The following is a 14,085-nucleotide window of genomic DNA, read 5'->3' on the forward strand; positions in this document are numbered from 1 at the left end:
TGGGCATCCTGGGTGGTACCCGAGCATCCTGGGTGATACCTGAACACCCTGGGGCAACATCTGGACACGCTGGGGCAACTTCTGGGCACTGTGGGTGATACGTGAGTATCCTGGAGCATCACATGGGCATCCTGGGCAATATCAGAGCACCCTGGGGTAACATCTGTGCACCCTGGGTGACACTTGAGTATCCTGGGACAACACCTGCATACCTGGAGCAATATCTGGGAACTCTGGGTGGTAGCTGAATATCCTATGGGAACATCTGTTCACCTAGGAAAACATCTGGGCACTCTGGGTGATATCTGAGTATCCTGGGACAACATCTGGGCACTAAGGGCAAAATCTGGGCGCTGCAGTTCAAGACCTGGTTGTCCATGCAGCATCTGGACAGCTGGGGCCACATATGGGCAGCCCCTTGGTGAGGAGCTTGGTACAGCTGTCCCTGAATCCTTTGGGGACACGGGGATTTTTCACAGGGATGGCTCAGCCCAGGGCAATGTCCCATCCTGTTAGGGTCAAGGCTTTTTCTACCCCAGGAACTGCAAAATATATTGAATTTACTTATGCAAAATGTATCTTACTTTGCTGAAAACCCTGAGAGAAAGCAAGCACCCCAAAAATGCACTTGCAAACTCATAACCGGGCTCTGCTCCAATTCCTCTTCCTCCCACAGGAATTGCGTTGCCAGGAATTCAGCGACGGACGCATCGACCCGGTGAAACAACCGGGATTAACACCTCTCACTGCAAAATCCACAGCAAAAATAAATCCCGGTTGCGATTCTCCCTCTGCCGTGGCGTTGCTATTTTCTCCCGCCCGCGAGCGAGTTGGAAGGAGCCCCATGGAAAGCAGCAACTCGCATTCCCGGCCGCTTATAGCACAGCACGTGTCCCCTGAATCAGCGCTCGGGACTCGGGTTGGGTTCTGTAGTGAGTCAGAGCCAGCGAGGCCCCACCGCGCCGGCCGGAGCAGAAATCCTGTGGCAGAGCTTGGAAACGGCAGGAGGTTTTAAAAGCCTTGCTGCTTTTTAAAATTTTTTTTGCTGGTTCTCGAATTTATTCAGTGAATATTTCCCGAGTGAACTTGGGATGGGGATAAGGGAGATTGAGGGCGTTTTCCCCCACTTGGATTTGGGATTTAGAGGTTGGATTAAGGGAAGTTCCCCTCAATGCAGGAAAACTGGAGCATGGGGATGCCAAAAGCTGATTGTCATCCTGCTCCAGCACCCAGCCCAGGCTCCCCAGGGAACCCCATAATATCCCAGGGCACCTTGTACCTCCAGGTCACTCATGTCCCCACGTCACCCGTGTCCCCATCCTGCCTTCAAGGAAGGCACTCGGAGCAGCAGGTGAAGGAGTTACACCTCGGGGGCTCAGGGACCCCAAAATCTGCCCCTTCTTAAGTATCATAATTAATAAAGTTTGATAATAATTAATAGTAATCAATTGCTCTGCTAGACTCAGCTGTTCCCTGCCCCATGCGATGGGACAGTGGCCCTGCCCAGTGCTCTGGTGACATTGTCCCACTGCAATGTCCCTGTCCCCCAGTGCATTCCTCTGGCCCCAGTGCATTGTCCCCACACCTGGTGCATTGTCGTAATCCATTGTCCCGATGTCACAATGTGCGGTGTCCCCACACATGTCCCCATGGGGACGTCTAGATGATTGTCCCAGTGCCCCAGAGCGCTGCCTTGCCCCGCTGACCCAGAGCACAGCCCTGCTGCCCCATTGTGTCACCCCACAGCATCGCTGCGGTGGGTTGCACAGCGCAGTGTCTCCCTGCGCTGTGCTTGTGCACTGTCCCTGTGTGCTGCCCTGCGCCCTGGTGCAATGTCACAGTGCACTGTCCCACTGCACTGTCCCTGTGTGCTGTCCTAGTCCACTGTGCCAATGCACTGGAACACTGTCTTGGTGCACTGGTGTCTCTGTGCACTGTCCCAGTGCGGTCCCAGTGCTCCGGTGCACTGTCACATTGCAATGTCCCAGTGCACTGCCCTGGTGCACTGGAGCACTGTTTCTGTGCACTGCTTCAGTGCACTGTCCTGGTGCATTGTCCTTGTGCACTGTCTCAGTGCATTGCCCTGTTGCACTACCCAGTGCATAGACTCACTGTCCTGGTCCACTGTCCCATTGCACAGGGTCACTGTCCCATTGCACAGGTGCACTGTGCTGGTGCACAGGGTCACTGTCCCAGTGCACTGTCCCGTTGCACAGATCACTGTCCCAGTGCACAGGTCACTGTCCCGTTGCATGGGCTCACTCTCTCATTGCACAGGTCACTATCCCAGTGCACAGATGCACTGTCCCGTTGCACAGGCCACTCTCTCATTGCACAAGTCACTATCCCGGTGCATTCTCCCGGTGCACAGGTCACCGTCCTCTTGCACAGGTCACCTGTTGCACAGGTCACTCTCCCAGTGCATTCTCCTGGTGCACAGGTCACTGTCCCAGTGCCTTCTCCCGGTGCACAGGTCGCTGTCCCGGTGCACAGGTCGCTGCCCTGGTGCATTCTCCCGGTGCATTCTCCCCGTGCACAGGTCGCTGTCCCGGTGCATTCTCCCGGTGCACAGGTCGCTGTCCCGGTGCATTCTCCCGGTGCATTCTCCCGGTGCACAGGTCGCTGTCCCGGTGCATTCTCCCGGTGCGCAGGTCGCTGTCCCGGTGCACAGGTCACTATCCCGGTGCATTCTCCCGGTGCATTCTCCCGGTGCACAGGTCACTGTCCCGGTGCATTCTCCCGGTGCATTCTCCCGGTGCACAGGTCGCTGTCCCGGTGCACAGGTCGCTGTCCCGTCGCTCCGCCCCGTGCCGTGTCCCCGCCGCGCTGCAGTCCCTCCGGCAGTCCACAGGGGGGCGCCGCGGTGCGAACGCTCCATCCAGCCAGCAGGGGGCGCGCACCATTGGCTGCGGCCCGCGGGGAGCGAAGGGGCGGGAAAGGGGCAGCGGGGCCCGTTTCGGAAGCGACGCGCTGATTGGGTGCGGGGCGGAGGGGCCGATGGAAGGCGGGCGCTGATTGGTCGCCGCGCTCTCCCCTCACGGAGAGGGACGCGCAGCGGGGCCGGTGTCGGTGTCGGGGCCGGTGTCGGTGTCGGTGTCGGCGCCATGGAGGAGCCGGAGTGCGGGGCGCAGTTCCGCGCCGCCGTCCAGGTGATCCAGGGGCTGCCCCGGAGCGGTGAGTAAGGAACGGGGCCGGGGAGCTGTGGCTGTGGCGGCGGCGGCGGCCCCGGCCCCGCTCCCCGCGCCGCTGAGGCCGCGTCCGCCGCAGGTTCGTACCGACCCTCCTATGAGGAGATGCTGCGTTTCTACAGCTACTACAAGCAGGCGACAGCGGGGCGCTGCCAGGGCCCCAGGCCGGGCTTCTGGGACCCCATCGGGCGGTACAAGTGGTAAGGCCTGCGGGGGGTGGCGGGTTGTCCCAGCTGGGGCCCGGGTCACCCCCCGGGTCACCCCCGGGTCACCCCCGGGTCACCCCCACCCCACGGCCGCTGTCACCGCAGGGACGCCTGGCACAGCCTGGGCAAGATGTCAAAGGAGGAGGCGATGGCCGCGTACGTGGCCGAGATGAAGAAGGTGGCCCAGAAGGTACTGGGGAGGGGGAGAGCGGGCGGGGTGCTCAGTGGCACCCGTTTTGAGCTGCGTGTGCCCCCCCCAGATCATTGACACGGTGCCCATGGACGAGACGACAGAAGAGATGTTCGGGTACTTCGAGCCGCTCTACGAGGTGATCCATGACATGCCCCGGCCCCCCGAGGCTTTCTTCAAGAGGAAAGGGGGTGAGTGGGAGCCTCTGCGCCCCGCTTGTGCCCAGCAGATCCCTCGCCTGCCCACCACGCTGTTCTCTCCTGGAACGTCACTGTTCTCTGTTCCCTTCTCCATTGGTACAGCTGTCTCCTCTGGGCTCTGCACTTCTCCAGGGCACATCCTTCTGCTCCCTTAGAGGGAACCAGTGCAGACAGACACACCACGTCCCATCTGCCTCCCCTGCTGTGGCACAGCCACCGCTGCGCTGCCTGTTTGGGCACCAGCGGACAAGTGTCTCTTCAAGTGACGCAGGTTTCTGGGCGTCCCCGCAAAACTTTGAGGCAAGAACTTGAGATTTGGCTTCCAAACGGCTTCCAAACTACGTGGTAGAGCAGGTGCCGCAGCGGGGAGGCTGCGCTTTTTCCTGGCGCTGGCCCATCGCCGGGCAGAGACTGCAGGTCATCTGATGTAAACATCTGGATAGGCCAGCCAGTTTTTGCAGCGGAGGGGACATGGAGAAACTGGGCTTGAAAACAGGAGTACGGGGACTGCCCTGAGTCCTTCCCAGCTAATTCTGTGCCTGTGGCTGCCACCTCGTGCTGAGGGGTGGCTGGGAACCTGTCCCATCCCCGGAGGAGGGCTGTCCTTGGTGCTTCTGACTTGTGACAACTGTCCGAGGGGCTGGGCGTGGTTGTTCAGAAAGGTGTCAGCTACTGCGGAGCGAACCTGCTGGCTGCACGTCTGGCTGTGCCACGTCTCCGGTAGATTAGCTCAGCAGCAGACGAGCTTTCTGGGTGTATTTGTAAACTGTGAGTGCTTTGCTAATGTTGGAAGAGCACTGGCAAATACACTCGCTCCCCGCCTGCCCCAGGCATCTGTCCTGCGTCTGACAGCTATTGTCACCCCCTGCTTCCATTCAGGATGCGAACACACGTGGCCTATAGGGCTTGGCCTCAGGGTGGCTGCACCTTCACGTGGTCCCAGGGCGCTTTTGTTCTCTGTTTTGATGTTGAATCCCTTTAAAAGGAAAATAGATTTAATTTTTCTTTAGAATGTAAAAATTGGCTCTAAACTCCTGGTTGTTACCAGCTTGGGAGTGCCACCCTGCACTACCGTAACTTATAAATGACACTGTCACTTAAATCTAAACCTGGTAGCATCTGCAGAGCGAATGAGCCTGAAGTGCCTGAAATGGTGGTTTAAACCGCTGAACTTCTGCAGCTGTTGAGTCATTTGTGTTAAAGGTTCTCAAACCTGCCTCAGATTTTGTGCGATTGCAGCTTTTGTCACTGATAATTCAGAGGAAACGGGTGATTTTAGATGCTGTGGCCAAGCATGGCAGGCGCAGGGCACTCGGCGGCCGTGGAGCTTTTGGGGACAGAAGTGCTGTGTGGAGGAAGCCCGGGCAGGTTTGGTTTCGTTTGTCTTTACAAAGACAACAGGTTGTAAAGTGCCACTTGGAACCCGAATCGTGACCGGTTCAGTGTCCCAGTGGGTCTCCAGTCAGCAGAGATTTCACCAGCGTCTTGTACACACAGGCCAAGGCTCTGGAGTAAGAAGGAACTGACAATTAAGTCCTTAACGCTCTGGCTCAATGCCACTCTGCCAGCCCGGCAGGCGTGGGTGGGCTGGTGTTGGAGCCCGATGGTGACATGCAAGGTGACAAGACCCTGCCTGTGCCACCCACCCCATGGGGCAGGCCCAGGGGTCACAGCACACACTGTACAGAGAGATTTGGGGACGGCAACAGTCCCTGAGCAGAGCAGCCCTGGTGCAAACTCCTCTGTGGGGTGGGGGCTGCCCTTGTCCCCCCCACCCCAGGGGGTTCAGTCACGTAGGCCGGGCGCTGGGGGGGTCCCATGGTGGAGATGTGCAGGCAGGGCGCAGGCAGGGCGGTGTTGCCACATACCTGCCTGGCCAGGAGCAGGGAGCAAAGTCCCAGGGGAACGTGTCTGTGTTTAACCCCGTGGGCTCCGCAGGGCGGTGGGGGGGCTGGATCCCCAGGGAGGCCCCGGGTCCCCTCAGGGTGCTGCTGCCTGCTGAGAGCCCTCGCAGCTCTCCCCAGCTTCTTGTGTTTGGTTGTTCCTTAGCGTGGGTGTGCCCTGTGCCCTGCCAGGGGATGGTGCCTGTCACCTGTCCACGTTTGCCGAGCTTTTGGCCCATGCTCGTCCCTCTGTCTGCTGCCACGGGGGCTTGGGGACACCCCCTTGGTGAGCGCGACGCTCTGCATGGGGTAGATCCTGCAGAGTGGTTGAGTTCACGTTAATTCCCAGCCGTCACGAAACAGCAACAATCCTCCCTCTCATGTCCAGGGGCTGCTGGCAGGAGGGTGGCCCCGCATCCCTGTCCCCAAGCCACGCTGGCAGAGGAGCAGCGCTGCACCCAGCCTGCAGAGAGCAGCGCTGCAAGGATCCCCTGTAACACTTTAATTCTCTGCCCTTTCCTCTGTGCAGGCAGCCGGGAGCCAATGGCTGAGCCTGGGCAGGACGAGCCAGTGAGCAGCCTGGCTCCGGAGCGCCCCGAAGATGCTGTGTCCGTGGAGCAGGACGGGCAGCACGCGCCAGGTTGGTCTCTCTGGTGTGGCCGGCACCCGGCAGAGACCCCGCAGAGGAGGCACCGGCAGCAGGGCTGGGCTCTCTGCCGCACACAGAGCCGTGGGCTTCAGGCACGATGGGTCCGAGCCCGCTGGTGTCTGGGGTGTCGGCGGAGCAACAGCGAGCCAGAGCTTTCCGTGCGTCTGGCTCTTGGAGCTGGGGTAACCCCCGGCGTGGTGGTTTGACTCTGTGTTGCTCTTACCTGCGCAAAGGGCCCTGATTCAGCCAAACCACAGCAGGAAGGTGAGGGGGTTTCCCTGGGGACTGGGAAAACATCGCCCTGGAAGGTCTGTGTTCCGAGGGGGTGTCCCGCATCGCTCAAGCCCCTTCTGCAGCACCGGGAGCCGCAGTGCCGATCCCCAGCTCTCCCGGCCTGTGCCGTGGCTGATGCCTTGGTCTTGTTTTGTGTTGTGTGAACAGTACCTGCCATGCTGGGGTTTCACTGGCCGCTGCAGAAGCCCCCTCCCCAGGTGGGAGCCATGTGTGGGCAGAGGAAACCCCCTAAAATGGCACCGTGTCGGGGCATGCCTGACACCACAGGCAGGACAAGGGGGAATTTGGTCCTCCGATTGATAGCAACAACCTGGGTGATGGTAACGGAGCCGGTTCCTTCCCCCTCTGTGCCTCAGTTTCCTTCTCCTGCCTCACCTTGTGCATGCCGACGCCTTCCTGCCCGCTCGCCAACCCATTGCCTTGCGGCTGTGCTGAGCTTCTGCTGCCCTGCGGACACGGCCACAACGCTTCCCTGCCATGCCGGCGCTGCCCACGGCTGAGCCGTGTGCTTCCCTTGCAGGAGGTGGGCTGGCTCCTGCCGCCAAGGCGCACCAGGGTCACCAGGTGCCCAGCGACTCCGAGGGGGATGTGTACTGTGATTCCCTGGAGCAGATGGAGCCGGAGCAGGTAACGGAGGGCTGGGAAGCAGATCCCTCCGTATTGTCGGCTCCCCCGGCTCTGTGCATCACCATGGCACTGCCATAACACCGCGGCACTGTCACAGCACCATGGCACTGCCATCCTGGGCACCCAGCGAGCCTCCCAAAACCTACAGGGCCACCCAGTTGCACCTTTTGTACTTTGTATCCCTGCAGAACCTGGTCCCCATCACCTGGGGAGCCCTTGGTGCGCCCCGGCACCACCCGCAGCCCCTCGTTGCTGTGGTGTGGCTCTGTGGGGCACTGGTGGGCACCGGGAGTGGGGCCAGTAGCCCCCGATGGGCAGTAGCTGCTCTCACAGCCCTGCCCTGGTTCTGCTCCCTGCCACGGTGCAGCTGGGCCAGCACTGGCACCGTTTGGCACCGGAGAGGCCCAGCAGACCCGGGGGGCAGGCAGGGGCCGCCTGGCTACTCCCCAGAGCTTTTTTGCCATCTCCAGCCTGGGCGCCTCATGTTCCTTTGGGGTCCTGGAGTTCTGTTGCCTCCCAAACCAGACACCGATGGTGTTACCGGTGGGATTTGATTTTGCTCAGCCCCACGCGCCCTCTGCCACTAAAAATGCCACTGCGGGGCAGGAGCAGAGACACCCGGGGAGGGCAGCGGGGGTCTCAGGGTGCTTCTCTCCCCCCGCGCAGGCTGGGCAGCCGCTGGGTCTGTCCCCGACCGGCGTCACGGCCGGGCCTGAGCCCCTGGTGCCCCGTGGCGCTGGGCAGGGCGAGCGGGGCGAAGGCAGAAGACGCGCGGGCAGGAGCAGCGCTGGCTCTGCAGCCCGTGGCTCCCAGAGAGGTGGGTGCAGCGCTGGGCTCCCCCAACCTCCCGCTGCTCCCCTCACCTCCTGGCAAGTGGGGGGCTGAGCGGAGGGGCAAGGGCTGCGCCCCCCAACAGGGGACAGCGTTTGGCTCCAGCACCCGGGGTGGGTTGTTCTGTAGCCACAAGAAGTCCTAAGTGCCCCCTCTCTTCGTCACTTGGTCCCCAAGCTGTTCGGTGACATTACCTGTCCAGGACACATCCCCTGGGTTGCCAGTTTCTCACAACGGTGCTAAATTATCTAAATTTTTAATTGCCAAGCAGGGAGTGTGGGTCTCCGCTGCCTGTACCCGGCTCCTGCCCACAGTCCCGCTGCCAGCGTCTGCCCAGTGCCTTTGGATGGGGCTGGGGACAGAGGGTGACACTGGGCACGGGGACGTCCTGCTCCTGCAGTACCACTCGCTTAATGTCACCCATCACTGCTGCCGGCGTTTGGGGACCAACCTGGCTGCTTGACCTTGGGAGTTCAGGTGTGGTGAGGCCGATGGAGCTGGGCTGGGCTGTCCCCAGGGCTGGGCTGTCCCCTCAGCCTGGCTGTCCAGGGGGTTGCCAGCACAGGGGACGGGCATTGAGTCCTCGCTCATGTCACGGATCAGCCGGGGGTTTGCCGGGCTGGTGTGGGGCCTTCAGTGTCCCACCTTTGCCAGGTGAAGCCAGGTGACACACATGCACGGCTGCACCCACTGCATCGGCGAGCCAGAGGTCACCCACTGCCACCACCACTGCACTGGGGTGACGTGGTGGCCTGTGTCCCTGGGGACAGGCCCAGTGGTGGCTGGTGGAGGGGGGACATGCTGGGGTGGGCTGGCAGCTCCCGGCTCTGCCTGGAGCCAGCAGCGTCTGGGCAGCCACTGATGAGATCCAGTGCTGGCCGTTTGGTCACAACACACAGAGGTTTGGTGACAGCACACGGGGACTTGGTGACAGCACACAGGTGACAGCAAGTGCCGAGGGTCCTTGGAGAGCCCGAGCTGCACGGGCAGCACTCCCATACGCACTGCCTGCCCCCCTCGCCTCGGCATTGCCTGTCTTTGCACCCCACAGATCTGTGCCTCGCTGGGGGGGAGCAGGATGCCAGGAGTGTCCCTGAGCTGTCCCTGGAGCTGCCGCCAGAGCTGGAGGCCCATGTGGCTGGCACCGTCCGGGCGCTGCAGGATGACATGCGGCGAGTGCTGGAGCGCCTGAGCGAGCTGGAGACACTCACTGCCGCACAGGTACGCACTGTGCCACGCCGGGAGCTGCCGTGGGGCTGGCAGGGCTGCGGTTCCTGTGCCAGGAGCTGCCATGGGGCTGGCAGGGCTGCAGTTCCTGTGCCGGGAGCTGCTGTGGGGCTGGCAGGGCTGCAGTTCCTGTGCTAGGAGCTGCCGTGGGGCTGGCAGGGCTGGGAGCTGCCATGTGCCCGTGCCGGAGCAGGCCAGGCCGCAGGGCTTGGCTCCCAGCCCTGCAAAGAGGCAGCCTGGGGTGGCCCAGGTGTGGAGGGACGGTGGGTTCAGTGACATGTCCTGGCAGGGCAGAGGTGGGTGCTGCTCTGACCTGCCCCGGGGTGCAGGCAGTTGGGGTACTGGCGGGGAGTTGAGGTGCAGGCAGGGTGCAGGCAGGGATCCACTGGCTTCACCGTCCCCATGGCCCCTGTGTCCCAGCCTTGCTGCAGCGCCCAGATCCCTGCCAGGAGCCCCACGTGGGCTTGTTCCTGCCCCTTCCCTCCCTCTCGGGTTGTGAGGACTGGAAGGGGGTGCCCAGTGCTGCCTGTATCCCAAACCTCTCCTGTCTTGCAGGGGGACACTGCTGGGACCGACCCAGGCCAGCCGCACACTCAGCAGGTGAGCTGGAGGCGGAGGTGACACGGGTGCCGGCCCCGTCACCCCCACTGCCCGCCCGGGGCTCGGCTGTCCTGCAGGCACCTGCAGATACCATGCAGGGGACAGGTTGGGCCCCTCAGTTGGGGAGAAGGTGACATCCCTGGGGACACATCCCCAGTGTCCAGGCACCGGGGACGACCATGTTGACGCAAGCTCTCCGTGGGATGGTAGATGTGACAAGGACTGTTGGGCTGTGATAGCGCCTGCTGCCACCTCCCTTTCTGCAAAGGGCTGAGGGGATGTTTGGTGGCACTGGTGACACCTTTGTCCCCCTCTCCAACCCACCTCTCTCTGTCCTCTTGCCAGGAAATGTCCCCGTGGCCCCTGGCCATCTCCCCGCGCACCCTCCTCTTCCTCCTCACTTGGCCTTTCGTCACCCAGTGGCTGCTGCGCCGCTGGCAGGGCAGGAAGAGGTGACCGCCGTGTCCCCGCTGCCACCGCTCCTTCCCCATCCTGCTTGTCACGAGCCGGGGAAGCATCCACGGGATCAACGCGGGTGTCACCGTACCCAGCCGGGACCCCGGCCCCGCCGGAGGAGCAGCCACCGCGCACCGATTGTCACCGTCACGCTCAGGGTCTCGCCAGCACCGCCGGGATGGCGAAGGGACCGGCCGCCTGTGGGGGGTGGATTGTCCCCGTGCCCCAAATGGGATCCCAGGGGATCCCCTCACTGCTGCGCACAGGGGGACAGCGTGGGGACACTGTCACCGTCCCTGTCCCCACAGACCCAGTGCATCAAGCGCTTGGACATCTGAACCTGCCTGAATTAAAGTTGCCTTTCCAGCCCAGCCCGGCCTGCCCTGCTGCGGGAAGGGGACAGTGGTGTCACCACGGTCACCGCGCTCCGGCCTGGCCACCCCACTGGGACACAGAGGGACACGCTGGCAGCTGCCTGGCCCTGCCGGGTCCCTGGTGCGCCCATCCGCAGGGTCCTGGTGACACAGGTGGCAGTGCCACCGCAGAGGGGGCAGCTGGTGGCACCCAGCGCGGGCAGGATCAGGCAGGAGGCCTCAGGTGCCACCAGTGGCTGCCAGCACCCCGTCCCGCTTCGGGTGACCCGGCAGGGGTGTCACCAAGGGACCCACCCCGGCCGCGCTTCCAAACGGGCACACACACGGTGGCCCCGTGCCCGTGGGGGTGGGTGGGTGGCGGGGACCCCCCCTCGCCCCGGGGCCTGGCAGGTGCCACCCCGAGGTCCCCAGGGGCCTCCCCGCGGGTAGGGGGGTCGGGCAGGGACCCCGGGGCTGTCACCACCCCCTCGGCCGCGGGTCCCCCGTGGACGGGCCCACTCGGTCCGTGGGACCCCAGGTGGTGTGTCCCACAGGGTCACCCCCGCCATGTGTCCCCCCCACAGCCCCGCCCCGGGGGCCGTTGCGGGGGTGACATCGCGGCTGGGGGGGCTGACAGTGGCACTGGGGGTGGCAGCACCGGCATCAGGCCTCGTGCCGCCTCCCCCTGCTCCCCCGGCCCACCCCCCCAGGCGGGCGCGGGCGGCCCCGGGAGCTGGTGAACGCGGCTCCCCGGAAAAGGGGCGCGGTGGCTTTAAGAAGGGACTTCATTCCTCGCGGGTTTGTTTACATCTCCCTCCGCGCGGCTACAGCCGCCGCACCGAGCTCAGTCCCGGGATTCCTCCGCCCGCCCCCTCCCGCTCCAGCTCCGCCGCCCCCACCCGCCCGGTGCCCACCCCCCCCCCGCCCGGCCCGTTACATCCCCCCGGTGCGGGGCCGGGGCGAGGAGCCGCAGCACAACCCGGAGACCCCTCCGCGCCGCGGGGCCTCCTTTCGGGCCGCCCCACGGGCTCGCCGCGGGGGGGGCGGGGGCGCTGCCCTGAAGGTCGCCGGGCGCGCGCGGTCCTGCGCACGGCGGCCGCCCCTCCGCGCGTGGTACGGCCCGGCCCCGCCTCGCCTCCGTCGATTGGCTGCGCCGCGCATGAGCGACGTCCGTCGCCACCAATCGCGATCCTTCTCCTGCAACGGCCAGGGGGCGGGGCCCAGCGGGTGTCCCCGCCCTCCGCGCCCGCCGATTGGTGGCGGGGCGGCACCGCCCGCGTGCGCAGCGCCGTAGCGGCGGCGGCGGGCGCGCGGCGGGGGCGGGGCGGGGCGGGTCCCCGCGTGCCGCGGGGCGGGGCCGGCAGCGCGCCTGCGCGGGGCGGGGCGGGGCGCGCGCGAGTACTTAAGGCGCGGGAGCGGGCGGGGAGCGGCAGTTCGGAGCAGGCGGCGGCGGCGGCGGGTGGCAGCGCGGGGCGGGGCGCGGCGGAGGGAGGCGGCGGCGTGTGCCATGCGCGCGGGGGGGCGGGCCCGGCGGCGTTAACCCCTCCGCGACCGGTAGCGGTGACCCCCGGGGCCTCGGCCCCGCGCCATGGCCCGGGCGGCCTGAGGGGAGGAGAGGGGACGGGGGCGGCCCCATGTGGCGCCGGTAGCGCCTGTGCCCGAGGGAACGGAGCCGAGCGCCATGGCCGACGAGGCCCCCGTTGAGCCGGGGCCGGAGCCCCAGTGCGAAGCGGAGCCCCGCTGCGAGCCCGAGCCGCCGCCGGAGCCCCAGCCCGACGCGGAGCCCGAGCGCGGCGACACGCCCGGGGAGGCCGAGCGGCTGCCGCCCCCCGGGGCGGAGGAGGCGGCGGCAGCGGAGGGCGCGGGCGGCGCCGAGGGGCGGCCGGCGGCGGGCGGAGCGGCGCGTCCCGGCCTGGGCCCGCGGTACCGGGCAGCGGTCGGTCGCAGCGAGCGGTGGCCGGTGAAGAAGAAGCACAGGCGGCGGCCGTCGAAGAAGAAGCGGCGCTGGAAGCCCTACTCGAAGCTGAGCTGGGAGGAGAAGCAGGAGCTGGACGAGCGGCAGAGCCACCGCGCGTCCCGGCTGCGCGCTGAGATGTTCGCCAAGGGGCAGCCGGTGGCCCCGTACAACACCACGCAGTTCCTCATGGAGGACCACGACCAGGAGGAGCCCGACCTCAAAACCGGGCTGTACCCGCGGCGAGCGGCCGCCAAGTCGGACGACACGAGCGAGGAGGATTTCCTGGAGGAGGCGGCTGAGGAGGACGGGGGCAGCGACGGGATGGGGGGCGACGGCAGCGAGTTTCTGCAGAGGGACTTCTCGGAGACCTACGAGCGGTACCATGTGGAGAGTCTGCAGAACATGAGCAAGCAGGAGCTGGTCAAGGAGTACCTGGAGCTGGAGAAGTGTCTGTCCCGCATGGAGGAGGAGAACAACCGGCTGAGGATGGAGAGCAAAAAACACGGGGGGGACCCGGCGGAGGCGACGCGGGTGCGGCAGCTGGAGCTGGAGGTGGACAGGTTGAGAGCAGAGAACCTGCAGCTGCTGCGGGAGATGGACCTGGCCCGGCAGGACCAGGACAAGGACCCCTGCGAGCTGGGGGAGTGACACTGGGGGACACACACGACTTTTTACAGTTGGGGGGGGGGGGGTGTGACATGGAGCTGTACAGAGATGCCACGGACCCTTTTTAACGGGAATAAAGGGGAGCAGGGGCCCTGGTGGGGCTGCCCAGCTCTTTAGGGGGCTGTGACGGGGGGGGGGGGGGGGGGTGATGTATTGGTGATATTTGATTTATGATTTTATTTTTTTTGTGTCTAAACCAAAAAAAAAAAGAGGAAAAAAATCCCCAGGAAAGCTGTAAATTGGCCAAAACTGACTATAAAAAAAATATAGAGGTCTAATAAATTTAATTACTTGTAACTGTAACTGTTTTGGTGTGATTTCTAGGAAATATGGCATTCCAGGAGGGAAAACATTTCGAATTGTTTTCATGATGGTCTAACTCATCTGCGGTGGTGTTTGATTAAAATTAGCTAGAACTTCCCACTTAGCCCTTTTTATTTTATTTTTTTCTGCCTGTATTTTAATTTTTAATCCTGCTCCATGAGCTGAAATAGTTAAAACACCTGGAAGAGGGGAAAACAGCTCTTGATATAATTTGTATAATGGACAGTGCTCACACCTCTCCGGTGCATTAAATATCAATTTCTTTGCCTAAAGGCTCAGTTAAACTCAACTCTTGTTTCCTTCCAGGTCAGTTTAAATGAAATCAGGGCAAAAACTGCCTGAAAATGGACTTTTAAACCACAAACGAGGGGGGGAAAATGTGAAGTTTTGGAGCAGCCCAGGGAAAAGTTTTGGCTGTTGGTGCTTTGCTCTGA

General features: G+C 63.6%; 2 protein-coding genes across 4 annotated transcripts; both read left to right on the forward strand.

The window, feature by feature from the left end:
* Positions 1–3,040: 3,040 nt before the first annotated feature.
* On the forward strand, positions 3,041–10,717 carry ACBD4 (acyl-CoA binding domain containing 4). 3 transcript variants are annotated; one of them, XM_065651361.1, is made up of 10 exons: positions 3,041–3,174; positions 3,268–3,388; positions 3,500–3,584; positions 3,655–3,775; positions 6,197–6,307; positions 7,131–7,237; positions 7,904–8,054; positions 9,120–9,289; positions 9,851–9,895; positions 10,241–10,717. In XM_065651361.1, the coding sequence occupies exons 1-10, from the start codon at positions 3,105–3,107 to the stop codon at positions 10,349–10,351; spliced, it is 1,092 nt and encodes a 363-aa protein (XP_065507433.1). In that variant the 5' UTR covers positions 3,041–3,104; the 3' UTR covers positions 10,352–10,717. The 3 variants fall into 3 exon arrangements, with proteins under 3 accessions (XP_065507433.1, XP_065507435.1, XP_065507434.1); XM_065651362.1 differs by having other exon boundaries at positions 3,052–3,149; XM_065651363.1 differs by lacking the exons at positions 7,131–7,237; positions 7,904–8,054.
* Positions 10,718–12,152: 1,435 nt separating this feature from the next.
* On the forward strand, positions 12,153–13,333 carry HEXIM1 (HEXIM P-TEFb complex subunit 1). The gene has a single exon (XM_065651194.1). The coding sequence runs from the start codon at positions 12,386–12,388 to the stop codon at positions 13,307–13,309; it is 924 nt and encodes a 307-aa protein (XP_065507266.1). The 5' UTR covers positions 12,153–12,385; the 3' UTR covers positions 13,310–13,333.
* The last annotated feature ends 752 nt before the right edge of the window (positions 13,334–14,085 follow it).

The sequence above is a fragment of the Caloenas nicobarica genome, chromosome 24, assembly GCF_036013445.1.
Source record: "Caloenas nicobarica isolate bCalNic1 chromosome 24, bCalNic1.hap1, whole genome shotgun sequence".
Taxonomy (NCBI): domain Eukaryota; kingdom Metazoa; phylum Chordata; class Aves; order Columbiformes; family Columbidae; genus Caloenas; species Caloenas nicobarica.